At 40.6% G+C, this 15,062-nt stretch overlaps 3 protein-coding genes across 4 annotated transcripts; all 3 read right to left on the bottom strand.

Annotated features, from left to right (window-relative positions):
* Positions 1 to 1,565: 1,565 nt before the first annotated feature.
* si:ch211-117m20.4 (CUB and sushi domain-containing protein 1) lies at positions 1,566 to 5,016 on the bottom strand. Of its 2 annotated transcripts, none has more exons than XM_051078643.1 (5): positions 3,982 to 5,016; positions 3,623 to 3,787; positions 3,330 to 3,497; positions 3,046 to 3,246; positions 1,566 to 2,883 (listed from the first exon to the last, which is right to left on the bottom strand). In XM_051078643.1, exons 1-5 carry the CDS (start codon positions 4,076 to 4,078, stop codon positions 2,870 to 2,872), a joined length of 645 nt encoding a protein of 214 aa, XP_050934600.1. In that variant the 5' UTR covers positions 4,079 to 5,016; the 3' UTR covers positions 1,566 to 2,869. The 2 variants fall into 2 exon arrangements, with proteins under 2 accessions (XP_050934600.1, XP_050934601.1); XM_051078644.1 differs by having other exon boundaries at positions 1,567 to 2,883; positions 3,988 to 5,016.
* Positions 5,017 to 5,166: 150 nt separating this feature from the next.
* Positions 5,167 to 9,435, bottom strand: hinfp (histone H4 transcription factor). The gene is made up of 9 exons (XM_018692186.2): positions 8,933 to 9,435; positions 8,044 to 8,270; positions 7,627 to 7,738; positions 7,359 to 7,511; positions 7,184 to 7,261; positions 6,647 to 6,767; positions 6,416 to 6,554; positions 6,201 to 6,325; positions 5,167 to 6,112 (listed from the first exon to the last, which is right to left on the bottom strand). The coding sequence occupies exons 1-9, from the start codon at positions 9,090 to 9,092 to the stop codon at positions 5,749 to 5,751; spliced, it is 1,479 nt and encodes a 492-aa protein (XP_018547702.1). The 5' UTR covers positions 9,093 to 9,435; the 3' UTR covers positions 5,167 to 5,748.
* A 488-nt stretch (positions 9,436 to 9,923) lies between these two features.
* dpagt1 (dolichyl-phosphate (UDP-N-acetylglucosamine) N-acetylglucosaminephosphotransferase 1 (GlcNAc-1-P transferase)) lies at positions 9,924 to 14,438 on the bottom strand. The gene is made up of 9 exons (XM_018692546.2): positions 13,958 to 14,438; positions 13,698 to 13,818; positions 13,408 to 13,621; positions 13,076 to 13,222; positions 12,873 to 12,957; positions 12,601 to 12,789; positions 12,383 to 12,470; positions 11,049 to 11,204; positions 9,924 to 10,958 (listed from the first exon to the last, which is right to left on the bottom strand). Exons 1-9 carry the CDS (start codon positions 14,122 to 14,124, stop codon positions 10,893 to 10,895), a joined length of 1,233 nt encoding a protein of 410 aa, XP_018548062.1. The 5' UTR covers positions 14,125 to 14,438; the 3' UTR covers positions 9,924 to 10,892.
* Between the last annotated feature and the right edge of the window lie 624 nt (positions 14,439 to 15,062).

The raw sequence follows: 15,062 nt of genomic DNA, 5'->3' as shown, positions 1-15,062 counted from the left end.
TCATGCTTTCTGAGAAAACACCACGAAGCAGATCATTAATCAACTAAATGATGGTTAATTGAGAGATAAGAGTGTTTGTCTTTCCATAAACCACAACAATAACAATGACTGGCTGTCACATTTGTGAGATAAGAGATAAGAGTTTTAGTTTCAGACTCATTCAGAAAATGACACCATGGTGACAGCATCAGTAAAGGTACTCAGAGACCAGAGTGTTCTCACAGTTGAGAGTTAGGCGTGCTATAAGTACTGAGCCGCTGTGACTTTAGACTCACATCTGAGGAAAGATATCAGACAGGATGGCACTCAGCACAACTCCTCTCCTCTCTGTGGGCTTTCTTCTGTTGCTGATACAAGGAACTCTCACAAACAAAGGTGAACTTAGAGTAGAATCCAGAAACTGAATGGCTTGTGTGCATGTATGATGTAAAGCATCACCATGAATGAGTATATTTACGGTGTGCAGGTCCAGCCTCTCTTCCAATTAGACTGACTGTGGAGAGTGACCTGTCTAACATGACCCCTGAGTCCTATTCCAGCTCTGTGGTGGAGGGAGGTGTGCTGCTGGGCGCTCTGAGGAGACTGCAGGAAACGCAGCGGGACTTCAAGTAAGACCACCCGTCACATCCCCTTTAATATCTCCTGTAGATCCTGACTCTGTGTGTGTGTGTGTGTGTGTGTATGTTGCCAGGTTCACGGTGAAGGAGGACCCAGACTTTGGCCTGTTGCTAGAGAGTGTGAATGGGGTGGCTGGCGACGAGCGTGAGCAAACATACTGGGAGATCCTGTCAGAAAGCTCGGGGGAGTACAGCAGGCTGGATGTGGGTGAGTATCCTCCCTGGAGTTTCAACACAACATATCTGAGGAAGAGTTAATAGGCTGTAATGTGGCAGGAGAATTGGTTATCTTTTCACTTAGTGTCTCAGTATGTTCTTTAGTGTGATTATTCTAAAACGGTTTTGTTGTGACAATATTACTCTTTATCCATCTTTTGTATATGAAACAGGCAGTACTGCTACATAATAACAGTCTGTTATTTTGTTATTAAATGAGTACTTCTTTGGTTTTTGGAGAAAAGATGCTGCACAAATAGTTCCTCTTTATCTGGTCATTGCTAAAACTGCAAGAACACCAAATCAACTGAGAAGCACAGAGTCTGCGTTTATGTATGAACTCATATATCATATCTTAAATATGTCTGATCTAAACTTTGTACACATCCCTTTTCACAGGAATTGGCTGCTACAAACCTGCAGCAAATGAACACATCATCCTCAGGTTCAGCACCTGGACCCAGCACTGATGAGCTGCACTGTTTAGCAGAGAGGCAGATTTTAGCATTTATGGCTGTCCCTGGATTATCAGATCCCTGTAAATTGCAAAGTGGTGCTAAATGTTGAGCCATGATGATATGTGAGAATAAACAAAACAGCAACATCTGGTGGCTTTTGGAAGCAATGTCACCTATCAAACACTAAAATAAGCTAGTGAGTTTGTGCTTTGTTCTGTCTTTGTTCTGTCGTCTTTTGTGAATGTTTGACCAGTGACTTCTATCCATTGTTCTCTCAGATAGTTGTTTTAATGATATATATTTTTACTTTAAAAAATATACATAGGCTATATCAGGGATGGATACAAGAAATATTTTGAAGAACACAGAGCCAGTACTGGAAGAAATAAGAAAGGCCAGAAACTGTACTATCCACCAGAAATGATTGAGTACAGATAGACTGAATAACACCGGGAGATGAGATGCGTATGTTATGCTGTTATCTTAACTCCTTAACTGTTACTAGTGGCATCATTTTTCAGCCCATGACAACTTAAAGTCTGTTAAGACAAAGACACTGCAACAGACTCAGGCTTTGAATGTGTTTTCGGTTGTACCACAAATCAAGAAAGTCCACAAAGACCCACAAATCATAGAAAATGCACTGGTTGTTGAGTATGTGGATGCTATTAAACCTTCATAGAAACTATTTCTCTGTGAGTTGTTTGACTTCAAATAGGCCGGCATTATTTTTTGTTCTTTTTATTCCTCTTAAATGAACCAGACATAATTTCACATATACATAGTTCATCTATATAAAAATAAAGATTTGATTTTACAACAAAAATATTTTTTTGTGCCATTTGTCTTATAATAAATCATTCAAATATTAAAATGTGTACATAATATACTACCTATGGAAATAGTTTGCTTAAGGTCTACAACACTCTGACTAAAGCTCCACCCTTTGTAACAAGATTAAGGTTTCAGCTCCTTCCAGGACAGATGGACTGAGAGGAGGAGCGATGAGGCAGAGACACTAATCTCTGCTTTAACTTCCCTTTTTCATTCTCTTTACCTTTATTTCTCCCTCTCTCCTAGACACATGTTAACTAACGCATGTTCAACCCTCCTGGGAGGTGGACTTTGTGACATGAAATTATAATACACTCTATATAATGGTAATTCAGCCAATTTAATAATACTGTCTGAGCTACCAAATCCTGTCCTGTTAACAATAATTTCCCTTCCCAGAATGAATGAATGAATTAAAATCAGAACTCACTATCTGGCACTCGAAGTTAATTTTTCTGACACAACTGTTTTCTTCTCTGACCCTCTCGCCAACCTACATCACACAGATCAGTTTAAAAGTTCTGCTTTGCTTATAATTCACTACTGAGGGATCTGAACCCCAAGCACTGAAATCTTCTTGTTATAGTGTAAAATCCTGTATACAGAAACCATGGAGGAATTGTTGGCTTCAGTGTGCAAGAGAGATTAAAGATCCAGATTTTGGTGCACTGATGCAAGTTTTCAGCATATTTCTTCTTCATCTGATGTCTCACTGTACAGTCAACATAGGGTTTTCTCCATGTTTTAACCTGCAGATGCTAAAAATAAAAGGACAAACAGCAAACTTGTGCTCAAAGTTCAAAGCAATAATTAACCACATTCAAGTGTATTTGCGCTGAGACAACACTGCAAAATGCTCACATCACGTCAGTTCAACAAGTTCATCATTTATGCCTGAGTGTGGCGAGGAAACTACTCACCACATGATATAGCGCAGTCGCAAATGCATGGGACACATTGCGCAAAGAACCTCTTCCAGCCCGTCTCCTTCTTCTTGCAGTTGTTCATCCGAGTGCAGCCTTGTTTGGGTGGGCCAAAGTAGCTCTTATAAGCGCAGGTGGAGTTGCAGGTCCCATTTAGTTCCCTCTCGCTTACTTCAATGCGTCCCCGCTGACACATTCCTACAGGAGACATAGAGTAAACCTTATGATGATCTGAAAGGAATCATAACATCTTTGTGTCACTGTGGTCAGTGTTTACTTACGGAGGCAGGTAGGTCTCGGTGTCCAGAGACCATTGGGCTGGCAAAATCTGGTAGGCTCTCCCACCAGCATGAAGCCAGGGCGACAGGCGTACCTCACCACAGAGCCCACCCACCAGTCATTACCGTAAACTACACCATTATAGTCCACATCTGGACGCCCACAGTTCACTGCCACACAAGGGGAAGAAAAGGCAAAAGTAAAGCACAACAGGTTGGCTAGACAGTCACTTTAGTTTCTCTGTGTGCAAGTGGTTCTATCAGAATGTCAGCAATAGCTTCAGGCTAAGTCTCACCTCTGCACAGGGACTTGTAGCCGAGCCAGCAGCAGCTCGAGTCCCCACAGCGATCTCTCCTCAGTTCCTGGTGTAGCGCCTTACAGCCTCCTACACAAAGAGGTGCTGACCCGGACCAATATGTGTCATCTATGTAATCTGGTTCGGGAATCCATTCTGTCTCACCTACAGTAAAAAAAAACAAACAAAAAAACAAACTTAAATGAATGGAAATGACTACAAGGCCAACATTAATGAAGATGTTATTATTGCTGTTATATAAGGATCCATAAGAACTGTTACCACAATGTAATAAGCCCAGTCCCATGAGTCAGACACCAGAACATTACCGAAAAGCAACATCAGCATTATGGTCTTACCACTACCTTCTACCTCTCCAATCCATCCAGGCGTCTGACAGTTTCCTCTCTGGAAGGATCCAAACAATGACAACAGCAGCAGTGGATAAAACCTCATCGTGCCAGTCTTTTGGTGCAATCACTTCCCGTGAAAAATCTGCCAATGGATCTGGGAACTGACCAGCAAACTATAAGTCATCATCATCCTTGCAAGGTCAACAGACATGAAGCCATTAGAAGCTGTCCCAGTGGAGGCGATTTCCCTGACCACAGAGTGAGGAAGCAGAGAGCAGTAAGTAACACTTAAACTAAGCTCTTGTGTACTGCCTAATCTTCCACACACAGCTAATGCCACTACGCACTGTAAATAATGCTGTGACTGGACTCATGGCTTTGGCAGAGATTGTCATGATTCAATTCAACTCATTGCCAGAGCCTTAATAAAATCAAAGCAAAAAGGGGGATGAGAAGATCACATTGTGTCGCCAGCCGACAAGGATTCTGAATGTTGTCTGAATATTTGCAAAGCAAATTTTTCAAAGCAGTGACAGTACGTACTTTTAAGCAGTAGAATAAAAAACAGCATATACACATTTTTAGGTGGAAAATGATACGCTTTTATCAAATTGGGGAAAAACTTACTAAGAAGATTAGCTTGTATACAAAGTATCTATCCAGTGTGTTTTGTCATCTGGGCAAAAACATTTCAACTCACATGCATGAAACCTGTAACAAGAATAAACTGTAAGACTATATACGGATGTGTGGCTATTAAATAATTTGTTTAAAGCTGGTTTGATTTACATAAACCTAGTCTTGTTATTTAATAGACACGCCTCATTTACAAGTCAATAATACTAGAAGGCCAACATTTTAGTTTACACTCACCCAATATCTGTTTGTCTACTAAAACCTCAGTAAGTACATTTTAGTAACACATCCATTCCAGTGCAGTCCAATTGAATCATAAAATAGAGGGGAAGTAGAACAATTTTATTCAACAGGGGGCGCTATAATGCTAGTTCAGATGGTGAATACTTAAAATGTAACTTCCTGAAAGTCATGAAATGAAGTAAAGCGATGCATTTTCCTCCAAATGACTTGTTAAAAGCCGTTAACAGGAATTTTGTGGAACATTTAACTTGTTTTTACTCTGAATAATAATTTTAAAAAATCCAACTAATTCAAATGCGATTATTGCAAACATTTTGTGTCACAAGTTTATTCAAGTTGTCAGTGTCCAAAAAAATAACACACTTTCCCTCTTTGCTGGATTCTACACATTATGGTGAATATTAATGCAAACACACCACTTCTGTGACTCATATTCTAAATCGTCAATAGGTGTGGCTGTGACTATTTCTGAATATGGGACAGCTTTCCCATCTAAAAGAGAATGACCAGCCACTAGGCACTGCAGCATTAGTATCCATGTATCTCACAATGTTGTAGTACAATGAATGAATTGAAAATAATTTAAAAATAATGGCAAACAGGTTCCCCACAAGCTCAACATTAGCAAACAAAACACATAAAAAAGGTTTATTACCTAATATAGGCTGATAGTCAAGACCTTGGAGCATGTGTCCCTTAATTTAGATGTTTTAATTTATTATCCAGTCATTCACTTTCTTTTTAAAAACTAAGCTACAGCTCTGTACCGGCTTTCATTAAAGGGTAAGAAATTCCACAAAAGTCTTCATACACTTGCCATGTGTCTGTGAAACAACAGAGCTGATTACAGAATGTCCTCTCCTGTATAGGATGTGGACGCAGGACCGTTGGTGGTCAAACTATCTGCATTCCTTGCTGTTGAGCAGGATCCAGCAGCATGGCAGAGTCCTCCTCTGCTTGTGACAAACCTCCGGTGAGAACGTACAACATGCCCTCTTCCTGGCCACTCTCCTCTGCGCTCATGGTCGGGTCCTCAGTCCTCTGCTCCTCCAGCAGCACCCCTCTCAGTTCTACCTGCAACTCTGAAGGAGCTGCACCTGCAGATCCGTCCTCCAGCTCCTGTCCCTCAGCCTGGCTGCCGTCCTCATCCTCCTCCGCTTGCCTGTTTTGCCTTTCCCTCATCAACTGCTCGGTCAGTTCCACGCTCTCGTAGCGAATCAGCTGCAGCCGCAAGAAGCCATCTTCATGCTCTTTGTACCTGACAGAGTGATAAACAGGTCATTGGTGCTACAATACTCCACACATCTCAAAGTCACCACTACTGTATGATTTGATGCAAGACTTACCTGAACCTGGGGTGTCCAGAGGGCCATTTGAATTGGTGCTTTTTGTGCAGATGGACTGTTAAGTTGTTGCCCCTGGTGAAGCACTGACCACACACATGGCACTTGTAGCGAGCTACAAAACTGCCCTGATTACAGAAGGGAAACGTTGCAGAATGATATTAAAATTCCCAAAGAGAGTGCAAATCAACAATTTTTAAGAGTTCCCCCTCTTTTACCTCATGCTCTCTTTTGTGATGAATCTTCATGGTACCAAGGGTACGGGAGGTGAAACCACAGCCAGGAACGTCGCAGTGGAACGCCGGCTCGCTGCTGTGGGTGTCCAGGTGTTTGCGCAAATCGACCAGATTCTTACAGCTAAAAACACAAACAGAGGAAAACTTCGATGCACGTGTGTGCCAACAGTCTAATGCTGAGTTGCACTGCTGCAGCTTCAGTGGATGTGATACCTGTATTCGCAGTATTCACAGCTGTATGGCTTCTCGTTGCTGTGGCGGAACTTGATATGGTTGCGCAGTGAAGAGGGCGACGGACAAGTCATGTCACAGAGTGGACATTTGTAATGACTCACTGTACCAACAAGAAAAGGAAAAAGACAAACCAGTGATGAGATTAAATCCGCTAATAACAATGCAGCAGTGTTTGTTGTTAACAGGATTCCCTCAATCACACGATCCACTGGTTAAAAATAGATGTTATAAGGAGCTATTTTTACTTATACTTATGTCATGTTATGAATTTTTTATTTTAAACCCTGTCACTGTTGCTATAGCAACACAGACATTGATCACAGGGATTTCTTTTCAAGGCGAGTTATACACTGGATGCATTGGTCTAGAGAGTTGAGGTTTATGGCAATAGTTGCATGGTTCAAACATGTGAAAGGAGCAGTCTGATGTTTTATGGCCTCACTTAATTTTTTAAGTCAAGGGGAACTCTGTGATAACGACTGATTATACTGATGGAGCGATGAAGGTGGAACTGACCGTGGGTCCTCATGTGGTCTCTCAACAGTCTTTCTGTTGCAAAACGTTTGGAACAGTGAGAACACTGGAACCTCTGACCTACAGCACGCACAAGCACATAAAGAAATCCTGTTAAATTTGAATCCTAGATAGGATGCAAGCATTGTTATTAGTCATATTTCTGACAGGTTATTGCCTTCCATGGCGCTCTGTCGTATGATGTGGTCAAACAGCTTGGTGTTGCTGGCGTACATCCCCCCACAGCCTGGACACGCCACTACCTTCTCCTGGGTATGGCTGCGCAGATGCTCCCGCAGCTTAGGACGGCCTTTAGCAGTGGCTTCACAATCTGGAGAGTGACAGTTGCAGGTTTGGAATCAAGAATCCCATATCATGAATATGACACAGAATAGTTACTCAACCTTTTAAACCTTTTTCACCATAAACCATGTTACATTATTTACCTTTCCATCCACAGCGTATTGGGAATTCACAGTCTCCTGCTGGTATATCTATGCACAGGCTATGCATCTCCACATGTCGGTAGAACCACTCAGGGTTTTCATATGGTGGTTGCTTGGACAAATATGAACAGAACATTTTAGTGCATCGGCAGAAATATTTAGAGTTTAGAAAGAATAAGGTTCATCTCTATTTCATGGACATTTAAGAGTAGAAATCCTTCCCTTTATCTCAGCGGTGTGCACCCTACGGTCAAGTCAATAAATCAAAATTTCCTAGCACTTAATATCATTTGTCACAACATATCCAAAGCTATTACTGTACATCAAGTTACTGAATTGATGCCATGAGTAATAACTGACAAGATGTTATTTGTTGGTGTAGTATGTTTCATAGATGCAGTCTGTTGTCAACTGTACCTCACATTCCTCCCAAAGGCAGATAAAATTGTCTGGGATTTCAGGGATGATGTTGCGGTTCTGGTAGCCGATGGAGCAGCTGCCGATTTCTGGCTGGGCATTGAGCATCTGCTGGCCCAACTGCTTCAGCTTAGTGTGGTAACAGTGAAAGAACAGGTGTCTTCGCAACTCTTCAGGACCCTCCACAGAACAGAAACCACAGTCTCTCCAGAGACAGTTTCTCTCCGCTGGGCACAAGAAGCAAAGACTTTTTATCAGTGGACATCATCTTCATTTGGACTTGTTTGTCATCTATCATTTAACAGCATGAGGTGTAAAATGAAGCAAGAACTATTTGACTAAAGTGACAACTTCAGCGTTTAGATGCACATCAAATAAAAAAGAGGAAATAGTCCTTTTTATACTGATTCACCTAGTTTCAGGTGACAAAATAAAACAGGTACATAAAGTGGTTACATTTAATATGTGACTGTAAATCAATTGTAATCAATGACTAGCTGAAGTCTACAACTTACAATCTTCCTTAGTCATCATCTGCCAGACCTGGACAGTACCATCTTCACTTTTTTACGTATTTTGAGGGCTTTAGCCTTCAGTCCGATCTTCAGCAAGTCAAACAGATGCTCAGTGAAATTGATCTCAGCCAGGTGACTTTACCAGTGAAGAACACCACACTTTCTGGTCATAATGTAGCACCTTAACTTTATTCATTTCAATCTACCGTGCTGCAGTACAGATTCAAATCAGTGAAAAATGCACCAATGCCCCACCATCTTTAGATTAGTCTCTTATATCATTGTCGGAAGTACGCTCTGTTTCAACATTACTGGCACCAGCCAAAACGGGCCATAGTCAGATACTGTGAATTACAAAGCAAAATACTCCTCACCTTCTGCTTCTTCTTCGTCCTCCTCCGCCATGTTCAAAGCACTAAGGTGACCCTCTGCATGCTTGCAGAAGTTTTCCATCCGACTGAACGACTCCTGACACGGACCCCATTCACACTCCAATTTAAGTGTTTTCTTCTGTATCCGTTTGTTGGGAGGCATCTCTATGACTCAAACAGGGGCTAAATTTAGCGTAGTTTACACCCAGACTGAAGCTGCTAATGCCGTTCCTCAGGTTTGACCATCACCTGTCGTCTGTTAGCTAACACCAGGTGCTGGTTGGTAACTGTAACCAGTGACTGTAAAACACTGACCAGCTCTAACAGAGCCTGACAGACAGCGTTGTTCAACTGTCCGACAAACGGGAAGCATTAAAAGCAAATTCCTATGTGAATAGCAGCCTCAACACACCTGGTTGCTGATAATAAAAAAAAGCAGTGGCATGATGTAAACATCGGAGTTGTTGCGACCAAGCACAAGAAACGCGCGCTGTGTGCAGCGCATATGTTTCCCCAGAAACAAAGCTGTACTATTTAATAGTTCCAAGTGCTTTTTGTTCCGCCTCAAATTCCCCCTTTTGAATTTTTCGTCAACAATTTGAAAGAGTTAGTGCTGCAAAGTAACTATGTACATTTACATAAGTACCGTAATTAAGTACACATTTTCTGTTGTATCTTGATTTTCATTTACTTTGCTACTTACAGATTAGGATTTTATTATTAGTGGAGCTAACTAGATTTTTTAGGCTGACATTAATTCTTCAATTTAAATATTTAGTCAATAACATTTAATACCTAATGCAGTTTCTTGTTATTTATTGGTTGACATATACATCTATACCAGTATATCTGTGAAAAGCTCTAACTGACTCTGCAGGACATTTAATACTATTAGTACTATAGTATTTTTGCACTGTGGTATTGCTACTTTTAATTAAGGCTCTGAATACTAATTCCAACACTGCATACAATAATGATGGCACAATCTTAGATCTTAATTTTCTCAGCTTTTATTTCTGAATTTGAGCCTTCCATCTCAACAGTAAACAATTTCTTACATGTAGTTATATTCCTAAACAAAATAGTCCAGTGCCAGTTGACTTCACATTGATGTTTGCTGAACCTTTGAGGGAAAAATGCTTTTCAGTCATAAAAATACAGCAATGTATCCAATAATACCAAGAAAGGTATACAATCAGTTGTTCATTTTTGTTGTCAGGACACCCTTCACCTTCCATAGACCTTAAGTAACAACCCAGACACTATAATCTCATTTCATACCATCTAATATCCACTCTGCTTACCTGCCTTCACCTAATTGACAATGACAATCTTCAGACTATTAATGACTTGCTTATCTTTTTACTGCTTTTCTTCACAATCACCATCCTGTGTGCGTTTTTTCAGAGGTAAAAACAAATAATGAGAAAAAAAAAAAAAAAAAACCAAACCAAACCAAAAAAAAAATTCCACCCATGTTGCATGGTTTAATAATCATGCAAAATTAAGTATGAGTGAGTAAATTTTCCCTCTGCCATTTTTTCTTCAACAGCAGATACAAGCAATTGACCACTATGTGACTATATTTTATCTGTGTAGAGCACTTCTCCATCAAAAGTCATCCTCACTTGTACTTTTCTTTACAAAACCCAGTACAAAAATAGACACACACAAGATAGTTCAGATCCAGTCACATTTTCCCACTTGTGGTTACTGAAACCCAATGGAGGATGACAGACAGTGCTGTTGATGTAAGACCTTTAGTCGTTTATGCCTATGTGTGAAAATGTTCTACCCAAGTGAAATATAGCTTTAAACCTTGCACTGAGTCTTTACTGCAGGTAGAGTTTGAGGCAGAAAAGTAACAGTGAGGTAACGGGATCTATTAAAAGGCAGATGAAGCCTTCCACAACAATATCATATTTTCTCAGTCAGCATTCTCCCCTGTTTCCCAGAGAGCTGTCTAGACGTCGTAGAAGAGACGTACCAGGTGATAACGGATCCCAAAAGCTACTGCACTGCCCATCACCTGAGGGAGACATGGAAATGAAACATTCATATACTTCACAATGACAAACACCTTTCCAGCGCATCTGGACACAGCCGGTGCTTTGTATACCTGAATGATGAGCATGATGACTGTGAGGTTTCTCTCGTGGGTGGGACCGAGTAATTTCAGAACCAGATTTATTAAGGTCATGTTGTTGCACTCAATAAAATCATCATCTCCCTCCTGGCCTCTCCGCACCTCGAGCAGCTTCAATAACTCTGCCACCTGTTGAGGATCAAAGGTATTATTGTTATAAACCAATAAATACAGCTGGAAGCCTGCCGCTGATCTGCATCATGTGCATGTTTACCCACCTACACCAATCCTCACTCCATACGCTTTATTAATGTTACCTGGTACGAGACCTCTGAATGACTGCCTCACCAGTTTTTTCAGGGATTCCAATAGTAATAACAAGGAAGTGGAAAAAGGGCAATTCAGTCTGATTATCAGGCGAATAGATGGGGAAATTCAGGTTTAATAAGGTCAGAGACTGTGACACTAACTAGTCTGCTGATTTAGGTTTTACTGCATCTGCATCACCAGATAAGCTGCAACCTGACTGCTCTCAAGCATTAAAGGTATGTTACCCCTTGCAACCCCTTCCATGGGCACAAGTGGACTGTGGGTATAATGCACAAGATGTACATATAGTAAAGCAGGGAATAGGTTTTACATTAAAACCACATAATGCCACTGCATTCTGATACTGTACACTGACAATGTGAGTGAAACACAGCAGAAACAGTTTGCAGATTAAATGATAATTTGAGCAACAGAAAATTAATTATGTTAATTGCAAAGTGATTAGCAAGTAATATTCACAAACATTCTCTAATCCCAGCTTCTCAAATGTGAGGATTTGCTGCTTTTCTCAGTTTTATATAATTTTAGAGCTGAAACGATAAGTTGATTCATTTAATTAATTATTAGTTGATTGAAAGAAAACTATGAAAAACAACTATTTTGATAACTGATTAATCATTCATGTCCATTTTTGAGCAAAAATGTCAAACATTTGATGATTCCAGCTTCTCCAGTATTTCTGATGTTTTACAGACCAAACAACTAATAGAGTAATCTAAAAAATAATTGGCAAATTAATTGAAAATAAAATAATCATTAGTTGTGGCCCAGTATACTTTTAAAACAAATGTATTTGAGTTTTGGACTGTTATTCGAACATGACAAGGAATCTGAAGACACTATCTCGGGCTCTAGGAAAATACATTTTCTGACTTTTTTTTTTAAAGAAAAAAAAATCTACAGTTAATCCATAATGAAAATAACAGCCAGCTGCAGCCATAGAATGAAATGTGCCAGCTCAGTTAAACTGTTCTCTTGGACTGAAGCAACGTAAGTGAATACACTCAAAAAAGAAAATACAAAAACAAAAGCCTTACCTTCAGAATGAGGTGTCCTAAGTTAGAAAGGTCCTTTCTTTTGAATTTAGAGTAGCTCATCCCCAGTTTGCCTGTGTCTGGATTCAGTCTTTTATTTACAGTAACATTGGGAGAAAGAAAAAAATGAAGAAATATGAACAATGAGAGAATATAATCAGAATAAATGAATGAAAAAAAAAACACCAGAAAGAACTTAAAGCCCATTAGCAGTAGGTTACCTGGGGAGCCTGTGTCTGGGACAGGGGATGATGTGAAAAAGCTGAGGCAAAGAGTAGATAAAGTTGACCACTTGAGGAATGAAAAACAGCAGCATTGTTTTACTGAAGTGTCCCAGTATGCCAACTACTGCAAAGGTCATCCCGGCAAAGTAGCAGAACGTGTCTCCCACAAAGACAGACGAGGGGTACCTGTGACAATACAGGCTGGAAGTTGACAAAAATATACAGTAAGGGCACTGACACGTGATATATAGGTGATCAGTTTAACTTACCAGTTGTGGTAAAAAAGTGCTAATGTGGTGAAGAAGAATGGTATCATGAAGTAGAGGGAGAAAACATGGTCGTCGCGGTAATCTCCTAATGAGTGAAAACACAACAAACCAGTTGTCAGACGAAACATGTCCAGCATTTTGATTCAGCATGTTATGAGGCATGTTTTGTAATGCTGATGAAGGGAAAGAAAACAGCCACACACCACTGAGCTCCAGCAGGTTGAAGATGATGATGGAGCCGGAGATAAACAGGGCTTGACCTGACTCAATGCCGTTGATGCCTGCTAGGATATTGATGGCATTTGTGCAGAATACTGCAAGCATTCCCATGTAGACATAGTAGAGAATACCTGTAAAAGATCATACTTTACATCATTAACAGAGCATGAGAGCAACAGGAGTGACATTTCTACATCTACAGCAACAAGTGCTGTATGCAGATAACAGATATAATGTCTTCAAATAACATCATTGGATGCCCCAGGAGAAGATGGAGGATGTGATGGTGGGGAAGAAGGACATCTGGGCTACTTACCCAGGTCCAAGTGCAGTCCAAGCAAGGCTCTGAAGGGCTTAGGAACCACAATAACTGTGTTGCCAAAGTTGGTAAAGTAGACCATGAGGAGCGGCAGGGAAGCCATTGTGGGGAGCAGGAGTTTGTGTCTCCACCGCAGGTTCAGCACATCATCAGCAAAGCCCAGGAAGATCATGCAGCAGATGGCCAGAAGTGCACCAATGAGCTGTACAAACTGACAACACAGAGATCACAGCTGGGCTCCAGATTTGACAGAAACACAGAGGTTTATTAAACATCAGTCAACCCACCTCATCGTGTGGAAAGCCCATGCACTGATCTCCCACAAAGCAGCTAAGGAAAGGCACTGGGATGAAGCAGAAGAGGATGATGAGGAAGACTGTCCCGCTGATGACTCCTTGAGACTCTGGGCTGAGTGACCAGGAAGAGAAACAAAACAAGAATTGAGCCGGGAAAAAGCGCATATTTCACCAGACATATTTCATCAAACAAACTACTAAGCACAGACTGAAAGATAACAAATCATAGGACAGATGAGACAACGACTCACACTTCCTTTTTGGATGTTTTGTTTAGGTCCACTCCGTACAATCTGGCTGAGATGAAATGGTCTTTGAAGGCAGGAATGAGTTTTATCGTGGCCAAGCAGCCAAGAGCAGACATGAAACAGTTGATCACCAGCGGCAGGACGGGTATTGGTGACATGTTTACAGGCATTTTGGTGGGTCTGTCTCTAACAGATCAAATCACGTTCCTAGCTAATCTGACGTTGCCTCTTTAGGCGATCGATGAACGAGCTTTGGTTTCTTCACTGAAGTAAAAACATGTCATACCGTCATTTTTAGAACAAAATGCATCTCCGTAATTCCGGTGTCAGAGAAAAATAAGTCCACAAGTCACAATGGTAATCCATACCATCTTTCATTACGGGTTGTTGATGCTGTTATCTGTTCGCACTGTCTAACTCCACGTCTGTGATCTGTTTAACCGTCAAGTCCCCTGTGTGACAAGAGGGCGGCGTTTCCGGCAGAACTCTTCAAAATAAAACGTCTCCAACGCTTTATTGGCCAGAAAGATAAAGCGTATGACTGGAAACAAGAGTTTGTTTATGGGAATTTGGTGAGAAAATATAATTTGTTGTCTTGCTCGATTTAATACAACTATTGCTGTACACCTCTATCGCTCGCTTGACACACGTGTAAACCATGCATCCATGGTCTAAACAAACATTTACCGTCAGTTTCCTGCCACTGCCGATGTGACACGGAAGTGAACTGCCAACTGAACCCTTGCCAAAAACTTTTTTTTTTTTAAGCAAACACTTCAATCTTTCTTTCTTTCTTCATAAAGATGACGGTGGTAACGTTACGGGGTTAAAGTAATTAATAAATAATTAAACAAGTTAGTGTATAATGTAAATATATTAATTAAAACCTATAAATGTGCAGGAGGCAATGTGACATTTGAATAAATAATCTTCAGCCTCCATAAAATAAGAGACATGAAATAGTGTCAGGGGGAAGGCACATAATTCTGACTTTATGTAAGATAAAGCCAACAGATCGGTGGTGGAGGAAGTTCTCATCCTTTAATAAAAGTGACAACAATCTAAAAAACGACTTTATTACAAGTCCTACATTTAAAATATTACTAAA

The sequence above is a fragment of the Lates calcarifer genome, linkage group LG20 (genome assembly GCF_001640805.2).
Source record: "Lates calcarifer isolate ASB-BC8 linkage group LG20, TLL_Latcal_v3, whole genome shotgun sequence".
NCBI lineage: Eukaryota > Metazoa > Chordata > Actinopteri > Centropomidae > Lates > Lates calcarifer.
The sequence above is the reverse complement of the archived record's forward strand: the minus strand, read 5'-3'. Positions and strand labels throughout refer to the sequence as shown.

What these genes read in the sequence shown, in the direction of transcription:
- si:ch211-117m20.4 (XM_051078643.1), bottom strand. Translation starts at nt 4,078, where the DNA reads ATGAGGTTTTATCCACTGCTGCTGTTGTCATTGTTTGGATCCTTCCAG. An exon ending in TGGAGAGGTAGAAGGTAGTG is followed by an intron (nt 3,788 to 3,981) that starts GTAAGACCATAA and finishes TTTTTACTGTAG; the next exon opens with GTGAGACAGAATGGATTCCC. An exon ending in CTACAAGTCCCTGTGCAGAG is followed by an intron (nt 3,498 to 3,622) that starts GTGAGACTTAGC and finishes CTTGTGTGGCAG; the next exon opens with TGAACTGTGGGCGTCCAGAT.
- hinfp (XM_018692186.2), bottom strand. Translation starts at nt 9,092, where the DNA reads ATGCCTCCCAACAAACGGATACAGAAGAAAACACTTAAATTGGAGTGT. An exon ending in GCCTTTGGGAGGAATGTGAG is followed by an intron (nt 7,739 to 8,043) that starts GTACAGTTGACA and finishes TATTTGTCCAAG; the next exon opens with CAACCACCATATGAAAACCC. An exon ending in AATACGCTGTGGATGGAAAG is followed by an intron (nt 7,512 to 7,626) that starts GTAAATAATGTA and finishes GTCACTCTCCAG; the next exon opens with ATTGTGAAGCCACTGCTAAA.
- dpagt1 (XM_018692546.2), bottom strand. Translation starts at nt 14,124, where the DNA reads ATGCCTGTAAACATGTCACCAATACCCGTCCTGCCGCTGGTGATCAAC. An exon ending in CAACCTGCTGGAGCTCAGTG is followed by an intron (nt 12,958 to 13,075) that starts GTGTGTGGCTGT and finishes TTCACTCATTAG; the next exon opens with GAGATTACCGCGACGACCAT. An exon ending in TAGGACACCTCATTCTGAAG is followed by an intron (nt 11,205 to 12,382) that starts GTAAGGCTTTTG and finishes GATCCTCAACAG; the next exon opens with GTGGCAGAGTTATTGAAGCT.